The 12,403-nt window shown below is 32.0% G+C and overlaps 1 protein-coding gene across 1 annotated transcript; it reads left to right on the forward strand.

The window, feature by feature from the left end:
• The first annotated feature begins 480 nt into the window (after positions 1–480).
• Positions 481–1,395, forward strand: LOC127083318 (uncharacterized). Its single transcript, XM_051023630.1, has 2 exons — positions 481–946; positions 1,034–1,395. Exons 1-2 carry the CDS (start codon positions 497–499, stop codon positions 1,352–1,354), a joined length of 771 nt encoding a protein of 256 aa, XP_050879587.1. The 5' UTR covers positions 481–496; the 3' UTR covers positions 1,355–1,395.
• Positions 1,396–12,403: the final 11,008 nt, after the last annotated feature.

Genomic DNA, 12,403 nt, shown 5'->3' on the forward strand with positions numbered 1-12,403 from the left:
GGATGTTCCAAACCTTGAATAAAAATCCAAACTTCAATTTTCACCCAAAATGTGAAAAATTGAAGCTTATTGATATGTGTTTTGCTGATGATATTGTGATCTTTGCGAGAGGGGATGTTGGTTCATTACAACTTATTATGCAGGTGGTGGAAAATTTTACAAACTCAACTGGCTTGCAAATGAGTATTCCTAAAAGCAAGCTGTTTGTGGGAGGGGTAGATGGCATTACTAAAGGAAACTTGCAGCAAGCAACGGGATTCTCTTTGGGGCAGCTTCCAGTCAAGTATCTTGGAGTGCCTCTTAACAGTAGAAAGCTCACCATCAACAATTGTCAAGGGCTGCTAGATAGAATGACTGTAAGAATTAACCATTGGTGTAGCCGTCTTTTGTCGTATGCAGGTAAATTACAGCTGGTGAGAAGTGTGCTGTTTGCCATAACCAATTATTGGATGCAAATATTTCTCCTACCCAAAAGATCATTAGGCACATTGAAAGCATGTGTAGAAGATTCATTTGGGCTGGAAATGACGAGAAGAGTAAAAGAGCGCCGGTGGCATGGGACCATGTTTGTGATTCGATTGCAAATGGTGGAAGGAACATCATAGCCTTAGGGGAATGGAATAAAGCCACCATTGGCAAACTTCTATGGAGCTTGAGCGAGAAGAAGGATAAAATGTGGGTTAAGTGGATGCATAGTTACTACTTGAAGAATGGAGGGATGGAGGTTTACCAGCCCAACAGCAACAGTTCATGGTTAATGAAGTCCATATGTAAACATAAAGCTGAACTGATGTCTAATGATATTTGGGTTGAATTCCAGGCCAATGATATGTATAGCACTCGTAGAATGTATCAGCATCTGCGTGGGGACAAGCCAAGAGTCGATTGGAGGAGGTTAATGTACACTAACATGGCTAGACCAAGGGCTGTTTTTACTCTTTGGCTGGTCTGTCAGGACAGATTGCAAACCAAAGATAGATTGATGAAACACGGGACTTATACTGATGGGAATTGTCTGTTTTGTAATATGCAGGAAAATAGAGGCCATTTATTCTTTGAGTGTGCATTCACAAAGAAGACATGGAAGGAGATTCTCAACAGACTTGGGCTGGGATATATCCATATTGACTGGATAGAGAATACTGCTTGGCAACAAGCTAAAGGGAAGGGCAACAAAATGCGTATTTTCAAAGCTGCGCTGGCTGAAACGGTTTACCACATTTGGTGGGTGAGAAACAGGATTTGTTTCCAACAGGGGAGGAAGGAAGAGCTTCAAAGCCAACATGTTCATGACATCCTTATGGGTAGATTTAGAATGAATAGAAAATTGACAGCGTATTGTAATAGCCTTTAGTGGCAGTTGATTGTATTCGAGTCGGTTGGGGCCTGGATCTGAGGATCGGCGTGTACTTATCTGATTTTGGTAATAAAGATTATTATTATTCCAAAAAAAAAAAAAAGTATAATAATAGTAATCATAATAGGAATAATATAGTAATAATATAATAGTAGTAGTAATCAATAATCCATAATAATAATAATAATAGTAATGCATGTGCTAATAAAAATAATAGTAAATAATTAATAATAATAATAATAATAATAATAATAATAACAAATATAATAATAGATAAATGTGGCAAGGGAGTTTTGTGTGAAAAAAAATTATTTTCTTCATCCTTGCTTGTCTGTTGCAACAACAACACGGTCTCTTTTTTTTTTTTTTAAATTAAAACAAAAACAATTTCTTCACTTCCAATTATGAACAAAAATGAAAAATATTACCAATCAAATCAAACATGGATACCAAATCTTTATCTCTGACTTACTCTCTAACTCAATAATCTGGTAGTGGTTGTGCGGTTAAGAGATTTGTGATATTGTTGTTGTTTTCGATGTTTTGTTGGTTGAAGAAGATGAAGTTGGGTAATGGTGATGAAGAGTGACAAAAAACTTTGATTTGATGTTGATGATGAAGAGGAAAATTGTGTTATTGTTTATGTTAGTATGGATGAAGTTGTAGCTTCTATGGTGTGGTTTTGGAAAAAAAGTGATGATGAGGAGATGAGTTATTTAAGGTTGTTGTTATTGTTGTGAAGTGAAATTGAATTTTTAACTCCGAAATTGCAATGCATATGTGAAAATCGGTGATTTTAACCGACAGTTTTAAAGGTAAAAAGAAACGACATTTAAACTACTAAATTTAGTGTTATGTTAAGCAATTTCAAAATGATTCACGTAGGAATCACTCTATCTAATGTCAGCCAATAAACTTTATGCATTTAAGTAATTTCTTAAATTGATTTTTTAACTCCAAAATTGCAACGCATGTGTGAAAAAACGATGAGACAAATAAATCAAATTTATATTTTAATAATTTTATAATTAATAATTAATTAAACTAATCCTTTAATAAATTAAATCAACAACTATAATTACTAATTTAAATAAAAATCAAGAAAAAAGAAATATATAAGATGATGCAAATTAGTTATGGGGAGGTGTCAAAAACCATTTATGGACCTAAAACACAAAAAATCCCAATACTAAACTAAAATCAAATTTTACAACATATAATAATAATAATAATTTTAATAACAAAAATAATAATAATACAACAAAAAAATAATAACAATAATTATAATTATTAAACAATAATAATCATTAATAATGATCAATAATAAAATTAACAACAACAATAGTCAATAATGATAATTAATAATAATAATTAACAATAATAATGATTAAACCATAATTAACAAAAATAATAATACTAACTAATATTAAAAAATATAATAATAGTAATCAAAATAAGAATAAGATAGTAATAATATAATAGTAGTAGTAATCATTAAATCAATGATAATAATAATAGTAATACATATGCTAATAATAATAAATAATAATAATAATAAATAATTAATAATAATAATAGTAAGAATAATAAATACAATAATAATAATATTATATAATAATTATAATACTAATGATAATAATAGTATAATAATATATAATAGTAAAAAAAAAAGAAACTAAAAAAAATAAAGGATAGGGGCGGCTGGCATTGATTATGGAGGAAGAGATATTTTTTACAAAAATTAAAAGCAAACCCACCATAAATAGAAACATGGCAAGGGAGTTTTGTGTGAAAAAAAATTATTTTCTTCCGCCTTGCTTTTCCGTTGCAACAACAACATGGTCTCTCTCTTTTAAAAAAAAAAATTAAAACAAAAACAATTTCTTCTTTTCCAATTATGAACAAAATATAACAATATTAACAATTAAATCAAACTTGGATACCAAATCTTTATCTCTCACTTACTCTCTAACTCAAGAATCTGGTAGTGGTTGTGCAGTTCAGAGATTTGTGATATTGTTGTTGTTTTTGATGTTGTGTTGGTTGAATAAGATGAAGTTGGATGATGATGATGATGAGTGAAGAGTAAAATTGTGTTATATTTTATATTAGAATGGATGATGTTGTAGCTTCCATGGCGTGGTTTTGGAAAAAAAGTGATGATGAGGAGATGAGTTGTTTAGGGTTGTTGTTATTGTAGTGATGAAAATGATATTGGTTAGAGGTGTTAATGATGGTGGAGATAGGTTGTGGTGAAAATTTTGTATGGTTTTATGTTTGTATGAAGATGAAGATATGTTATCTTGTAGTTTGTACGGAGGTGGTGTTAATTTTGTGAAGAAGATGAGAACTTGCTTATGTTGTAGTTTGTATGAGGTTATGTTGAGAAGAAAGGAAGTGTTTTTATGAGAAAGTTTATGAGAAAGAAGAGATATTTTGGAGAAAGTATATGGGTGTATGAGAAGTAAAGAATGAGGTAGCAGTAAAAGACAAAAGAAAATGAAGGGGAGAGAGAGAGAGAGAGAGAGAGAGAGAAGAGAGAGAGAGAGAGAGAGAGAGAGAGAGAGAGAGAGAGAGAGAGAGAGAGAGAGAGAGAGAGAGAGGAAAGAAAAAAAAAGAAAAAAAAGAAATCCTGCCATTGGTCGAAATTTTTTTAAATTAATATTAAATAAAAACTAAAGGCTTATGTTGATTGGTTAGTAAAAAAACTTATTTATTTTACTAATTATATAAAAATACACAAACATGAATAAAATTCAAATTGAAACATAGGTAATTTTAAATGATTTTCCCGATTATTTTGGTGAAAGACAAAAAATAATCGGAAAAAAACGAATAATAATCGAGCATAAAAAAGGATAGTGGTTGATTTTAATATTGAGTTAATGATCAACTAATACAATAGCAATAAAGGAAAGCGGTAAACATATTACACATTACAAGAATAGGGTACAACTTTGTCGAATTAGGATACAATACAACAATTAACAACATAGGCTCAACAAACAACTGTAAATAACAAAAATCTCGTTGTAAGAAGGCCCAAGAGAAATCCAATGAACGAAAAGGAAATTGGAGTTTTGAACTACTGAATTTAGCGCTATGTTAAGCAATCATAAAGTGATTCATGTAGAAGTCACCCTATCTGAGGTCTATTAATAAATTATATGAGTTTAAGCAATTTATGAAGTTAAATTGAATTTTTAACTCCGAAATTGCATTGCATATGTGAAAACCGGTGATTTTAACCGACAATTTTAAGGATAAAAAGAAACAAAATTTAAACTACTAAATTTAGTGTTATGTTAAGCAATTTAAAAATGATTCACGTAGGAATCACCTTATCTCATGTCAGCCAATAAACTCTATGCGTTTAAGTAATTTTTTAAATTGATTTTTTAACTCTGAAATTGCAACGCATGTGTGAAACAATGATGAGACAAATAAATCAAATTTTAATTTTAATAATTTTAAAATTTATAATTAATTAAACTAATCCATTAATCAATTAAATCAACAACTATAATTACTAATTTAAATAAAAATCAAGTAAAAAGATATATATAAGATGATGCAAATTAGTTATGCGGAGGTGTCAAAAACCATTTATGGACCTAAAACACAACAAATCCCAATACTAAACTAAAATCAAATTTTACAATATATAATAATAATAATAATAATAATAATAATAATAATAATAACAAATTGTTAAAATCAAACCAACCATAAACAGTAACGTTGCAAGGGAGTTTTTTGTGAAAAAAATATATTTTTTTCCACCTTGCTTGTTCGTTGCAACAACAACACAGTCTCTCTCTTTTAAAAAAAAATTAAAACAAAAACAATTTCTTCTTTTCCGATTATGAACATAAAATAACAATATTAACAATCAAACCAAACTTGGATACCAAATCTTTATCTCTCACTTACTCTCTAACTGAAGAATCTGGTAGGGGTTGTGCGGTTTATGATATTGTTTGTTTTTGATGTTATGTTGGTTGAATAAGATGAAGTTGGATGATGATGATGAAGAGTGACAAAAAAGTTTGTTTTGGTGTTGATGATGAAGAGTAAAATTGTGTTATTGTTTATGTTAGTGTAGAAGATGTTGTAGCTTCCATGATGTAGTTTTGGAAAAAAAGTGATGATGAGGAGATGAGTTGTTTAAGGTTGTTTTTATTGTAGTGATGAAAACGATGTTGGTTAGAGGTGTTGATGATGGAGGAGATAGGTTGTGGTGAAAATTTTGTATGATTTTATGTTTGAATGAAGATGAAGATATGTTATGTTGTAGTTTGTATGGAGGTGGTGTTGGTTTTGTGAAGATGATGAGAACTTGCTTATGTTGTAGTTTGTATGGAGGTTGTGTTGAGAAGAAAGGAAGTGTTTTTATGAGAAAGTTTATGGGAAAGAAGAGAGATTTTGGAGAAAGTATATGGGTGTATGAGAAGTGAAGAATGAGGTAGCAGTAAAAGACAAAATAAAATGGAGGGGAGAGAGAGAGAGAGAGAGAGAGAGAGAGAGAGAGAGAGAGGAAAGAAAAAAAAGAAAAACAAAATCCTCCCATTTGTCGAAATTTTTTAAAATTAATTTTAAATAAAAACTAAAGGCATATGTTGATTGGTTGGTAAAAAAAATTATTTATTTTACTAATTATATAAAAATACACAAACATGAATAAAATTCAAATTGAAACATAGGTAATTTTAAATGATTTTCCCGATTATTTTGGTGAAAGACCAAAAATAATCGGATAAGAACGGATAGTGGTTGATTTTAATATTGAGTTAATGATCAACTAATACAATAGCAATAAAGGAAAGCGATAAACATATTACACATTACGAGAATAGGGTACAACTTTGTTGAATGGGAATACAGTACAACAATTAACAACATAGGCTCAACAGACAACTGTAAATAACAAAAATCTCGTTGTAAGAAGGCCCAAGAGAAATCCAATGAACCAAAAATGAATTTGGAGTTTTGAACTAATGAATTTAGCGCTATGTTAAGCAATCATAAAGTGATTTATGTAGAAATCCCCCCATCTGAGGTCTTTTAATAAATTATACGCGTTTAAGCAATTTTTGAAGTGAAATTGAATTTTTAACTCCAAAATTGCAATGCATTTGTGAAAACCGGTGATTTTAAACGACTGTTTTAAAGATAAAAAGAAACGACATTTAAACTATTAAATTTAGTGTTATGTTAAGCAATTTTAAAATGATTCACGTAGGAATCACCCTATCTCATGTCAGCCAATAAACTCTATGTGTTTAAGTAATTTCTTAAATTGAATTTTTAACTCCGAAATTGCAACGCATGTGTGAAAAAATGATGAGACAAATAAATCAAATTTTATTTTTAATAATTTTAAAATAAATAATTAATTAAATGAATCCATTAATCAATTAAGCCAACAACTATAATTACTAATTTAAATAAAAATCAAGTAAAACGAAATATATAAGATGATGCAAATTAGTTATGTTGAGGTGTCAAAAACCATTTATGGACCTAAAACACAACAAATCCCAATACCAATAATAATAATTAGTAAATAATAACAATCAATAATAATGATCAATAATAAAATTAACAAAGTAATAGTCAATAATGATAATTAATAATAATAATTAACAATAATAATGATTAAACCATAATAAACAAAAATAATAATAATAACTAATTTAATAATGATAATTATAATAGTAAAAAATATAATAATAGTAATCATTATAAGAATAATATAGTAATAATATAAGAGTAGTAGTAATCAATAATCCATAATAATGATAATAGTATTACATATGTTAATAATAATAATAAATAATAATAATAATAGTAAATAATTAATAATAATAACAGTAATAATAATAAATATAATAATAATAGTATTATATAATAGTTTTAATTATAATGATAATAATAGTATAATTATATATAATAGTAAAAAAAAAAGAAACTAAAAAAAAATAAAGGATAGGGGCGGCTGCCATTGATTATGGAGGAAGAGAGATTTTAAAAAAAAATTAAAAGCAAACCAACCATAAACAGAAACGTGGCAAGGGAGTTTTGTGTGAAAAAAATTTATTTTCTTCCTCCTTGCTTGTTCGTTGCAACAACAACACGGTCTCTCTGTTTTAAAAAAATATAAAACAAAAATAATTTCTTCTTTTCCAATTATGAACAAAAAATAACAATATTAACAATCAAACTAAACTAGGATACCAAATCTTTATCTCTCACTTACTCTCTAACTCAAGAATCTGATAGTGGTTGTGCGGTTCAGAGATTTGTGATATTGTTCTTTTTTTTTTTATGTTGTGTTGGTTGAATAAGACGAAGTTGGATGATGATGATGATGAGTGACAAAAGAGTTTGTTTTGGGCTTTATGAAGAGTAAAATTGTGTTATTGTTTATGTTAGTATGGATGATGTTGCTATTGTAATTTATTAAATACAAGTGTGTTCCAAAATGATAAATGGTGGAAGTGAGTTAATGCTAATAAATGCATGAGATAAAGTCCCACATTGGATGATTTACTCACTTTGTAAGTCCTTATAAAAAGGTAATATGATTAACTCAACAAAAAGGACAAAAGAGGATAAAGTGCCACATGAACACATATGGTGGTCCCAAGCATTATGCCACTTGTCCCAACCTTACAACCACTCGCCGGTGTCGCCACCGGTGACATCGGCTCCGACCTCGAGACCGGGTCCGTGGGCGTAGGGCGCTAGTGGCGGCTTGTAGACGGCACTTGAGCACTCCTTTTGGTCAGTGCCTACGATTTGAATTTTGAATTCGGAGATTGTAACTCTTCATGAGATGTTGCAAAGGCGAAACCATGCAACTGTTGGTGAAACATGCTGCAGGCCAACCATTATGATTATTGGAAAAGGACATTGCTTCACCAAGGGTCGCTACCTTGTGAAACAATATCAACATGGCCTATAAAAGCATAAATCCGGATTCAGAATAGAACACACAAATTCCGAAAATCCTCTAAATAATTCCAGACGCTCTTCGCTGCATTCGGGTTTTCGCCGGTCTTGCGCAAACTCGATAAGGCTGAATTATCTTGGGTATTCCTGCATCAGAACTCTAAGACAATCGAGAGTGCTTGAAATACTATAAGGAAATTGTTGCATTCACGATTCAAGCCTGGATCCCTTTAATCTTTCCGAAATTTCTAACAGTCTTATAGTATCTCAAATCATGGCCACCGACGCTTCTGTTTCAAGCATCAAACTAATGAACCAGGACCTTGTTAAGTTAGATCGTTTCGATGGAACAAACTATACCCGCTGGCAAGACAAAATGACATTTCTCCTGACCGCCCTGAAAATTCAATATGTCTTGGATCCTGATCTGGAGGCAATTCCAGAACCAACTGAGAATGACACTAATGAAGTAAAAAAGGAGAGAAAGAAACGAAAAGAAGATGAACTGCTTTGTCGTGGACACATCTTGAACACATTATCTGATCGTCTCTATGATCTTTACACCAATACTGCATCCGCAAAGGAAATCTGGAACACACTCGAATTCAAATTCAAGGTCGAAGAAGAAGGTACGAAAAAGTTTTTAATATCTAAATACTTTGATTTTAAGATGTTGGATTCCAAGCCGATTCTTGCACAAGTACTCGAGTTACAGGTTCTCGTGAATAAAATAAAAGCCGTGAAAATTGACATTCCTGAAGCATTCCAAGTCGGTGCAATAATAGCAAAATTGCCACCTTCGTGGAAAGGATACAAAAAGAAATTGTTGCATAGTTCTGAGGACTTTTCTTTGGAGAAACTTCAGAAACACCTTCGTATCGAGGAGGAAACGAAGGATCGAGAAAAAAATGAGTCTGCTGGATTTGCTAAAGCAAATGATGTTGCCGCTAAAGGAAAGAAAAAATATGATGGCATGAAAACCATCTCGGCCCAAGGAAAGAACACAACAAGTTCAAAAATTCTGGCGGACCAAAAGGTACTAAAAATGGTTGTTTTGTATGTGGCAAACCCGGACATTATGCTCGAGATTGAAGGCATAATAAGTCCAAAAATGAGGTCAATGTTGTTCATGCCGATGACGACATAATCGCTACGGTAAGCGAAATTATGGCAATCAAAGGCAAAGTGCAAGGATGGTGGTATGGCACATGTGTAACTGTGCATGTATCTTATGATAAAACAACATTCAAAACCTATACCAAAGTCAATGATGGACAAGAAGTGAAAATGGGAAATGAAGTGCGATCTAAAGTCGTTGGAACAGGATCCGTCGAACTCAACTTCACTTCCGGAAAGAAAGTCACTCTTGTTAATGTGCTTCATGTTCCTGATATGAATAGAAACCTTGTTAGTGGGGACTTATTGGGAAAACCGAGTATTAAATCTGTATATGAATCGGGCAAATTAATATTGACCTGTAATGGTATATTTGTAGGAAAATGATATTCCGCTGAAGGAATGATCAAACTTTGTACTACCGACAATATTATTAATGAAATTTCTAATTCTACTTATATGCTTGAATCTATTTCCTTATGGCACTCTAGATTGGCACATATTGGTATTAGTACTATGAATAGACTAATTATATCTAGTTTGATATCATGCAAAATTCATGATTTCAGAAAATGTGAAATATGTGTTAAATCAAAAATGATAAAGAAACCTTTCAAAAGTGTTGAAAGAAAAACAAACGCGCTAGATCTTGTGCACTCTGATTTGTGTGAACTTAATGGTATGTTGACCCATGGGGGAAGCCGTTATTTTATAACGTTTATCGATGATTGCTCTAGGTTCACACATGTATATCTCTTAAAGCATAAAGATGATGCTTTTAATGCCTTTAAGACATATAAAGCAGAAGTAGAAAATCAATTAAGTACAACTATAAAAGTACTTAGGAGCGATAGAGGCGGAGAATATTTCTCAGCAGAATTTGATGCATATTGTGAAGAATATGGCATCATACACGAATGTTCTGCGCCCCGCACACCACAACAAAATGGCATGGCCGAAAGAAAAAATAGAACATATCAAGAGATGATAAATGTTATGTTAATGCATTCAGAATTACCATTTAATTTATAGGGTGAAGCACTATTGTCCGCATGTCACATAATGAACAGGATTCCTTTAAAAACAACTAGTATTTCTCCACATGAGAAATGGAAAGGAAGACCACCAAGTATTGGTTATTTCAGAGTGTGGGGGTATGTAGCTTATTACAAGAACATCGATCCCAAAAGGACAAAATTGGGTCCTCGAGGAATCAGATGTGCCTTCATAGGATATGCACCAAATAGCAAAGCATACAAACTTCTAAATCTAGAGTCTAATGTAATTGTTGAATCCAGAGATGTGGAATTCTTTGAAAATCTCATCACAAAGGATAAGGGACCTGAAAATCCCACAATTGAAGAATCTCGTGACAAAGATTCGACACGAATTGTTGAAACATAATCAGAACCAAGGAGAAGCAAAAGGGCACGAAAAACAAAGGATCTAGGACCAGATGAAATCAATTCCCAACTCATTTCTCTTTATTTAGTTGAAGGAAATAGCAAGAATGATGTTCATAAAATTCCTATTATTCTTCAAGTAGAAGATGATCCTAAAACATATAAGGAAGCAGTGGCTTCTAGGGATGCTTCTTTTTGGAAAGATGCTATCCAAGATGAAATGGATTCAATTATGTCAAATCATACTTGGGAACTAGTTGATCTTCCGAAGGGATCAAGACCCATTGGATGCAAGTGGGTGTTTAGAAAAAAGTATCATAGTAACGGTACATTAAACACCTACAAGGCTAGACTAGTAGCAAAAGGATTTAGACAAAAGGAAGGTGTCGATTATTTTGACGCATATGCACCGGTAGCAAAAACTATGACAATTAGAATCCTGTTTGCACTAGCTTCCTTGAATAACCTTATTGTTCATCAAATGGATGTTAAAACAGCATTCCTAAACGGAGATCTCGATGAGGAGATCTACATGGATCAACCAAAAGGCTTCATGCTTCCTGGAAATGAACAAAAGGTATGCAAACTTGTTAAGTATTTATACGGTTTAAAACAGGCACCAAAACAATGGCATCAAAAATTTGACACCGCCATAATTTCAAATGGGTTTGTTCCGAACTCTTGTGACAAATGCTTGTACACAAAGGTGCACGGAAGTGTTGTAATATTTCTATGTCTATATGTTGATGACATGTTGATTATCAATAATGAAATGAATGGAATATTAGAAACAAAGAAATTTTTGACTTCCACATTCAAGATGAAAGATCTTGGACTAGTTGACACTATACTAGGGATCAAAGTAAAACGAAATAGTGGGGGTTATGAACTTAATCAAACACATTATATTGAGAAAATGTTGGAAAAGTTCAAACACCTAAACTTTAAGGAAGTAAACACTCCATTCGATCCTAGTGTCAAACTTCAAAAGAACAATGGGAGAACCGTGGCACAACTGGAATATGCAAGTGCAATTGGATGTCTAATGTACTTAATGCAATGCACCAGACCTGACATAGCTTTCGCAGTTAGTAAGATGAGTAGATTTACTAGCAATCCAAATGATGAACATTGGAAGGCCATAACTAGTATTTTCGGATATTTGTTAAAGACCAAAAATCTTGGCCTTCATTATGGTAAGTTTCCTGCCGTACTAGAAGGATATACCGACGCAAGTTGGATATTAAGTGTTGGAGATTATAAATCTACAACTGGGTGGATATTCACATTAACTGGAGGTGTGATTTCTTGAAAAGCAAGAAACAAACATGCATTACTCTCTCAACCATGGAATCAAAGTTTGTGGCTCTTGCGTCTGCTGGACAAGAAGCAAAATGGTTGAGGGACCTCTTATTGGAGGTTCCGTTAGCTAAAGACAATGTTTCAAAAGTATTGATACATTGTGATAGTCAAGCCACCCTGGCTAGAGCGTTCAGTGAAGTGTACAATGGAAAGTCTAGACACATAGGTCTTAGACACTCTCTCGTGAGAAAAATGATAAAGGATGGGATCA

Source organism: Lathyrus oleraceus, chromosome 5 (genome assembly GCF_024323335.1).
Source record: "Lathyrus oleraceus cultivar Zhongwan6 chromosome 5, CAAS_Psat_ZW6_1.0, whole genome shotgun sequence".
In the NCBI taxonomy this organism is placed as follows: domain Eukaryota; kingdom Viridiplantae; phylum Streptophyta; class Magnoliopsida; order Fabales; family Fabaceae; genus Lathyrus; species Lathyrus oleraceus.

Excerpts from the sequence above, each read along its gene's own strand:
- LOC127083318 (XM_051023630.1), top strand. The coding sequence starts at position 497 with ATGTGTAGAAGATTCATTTGGGCTGGAAATGACGAGAAGAGTAAAAGA. Across the intron at positions 947-1,033 it reads CTGTTTTTACTCTTTGGCTG|GAAAATAGAGGCCATTTATT; the intron begins GTCTGTCAGGAC and ends TGTAATATGCAG.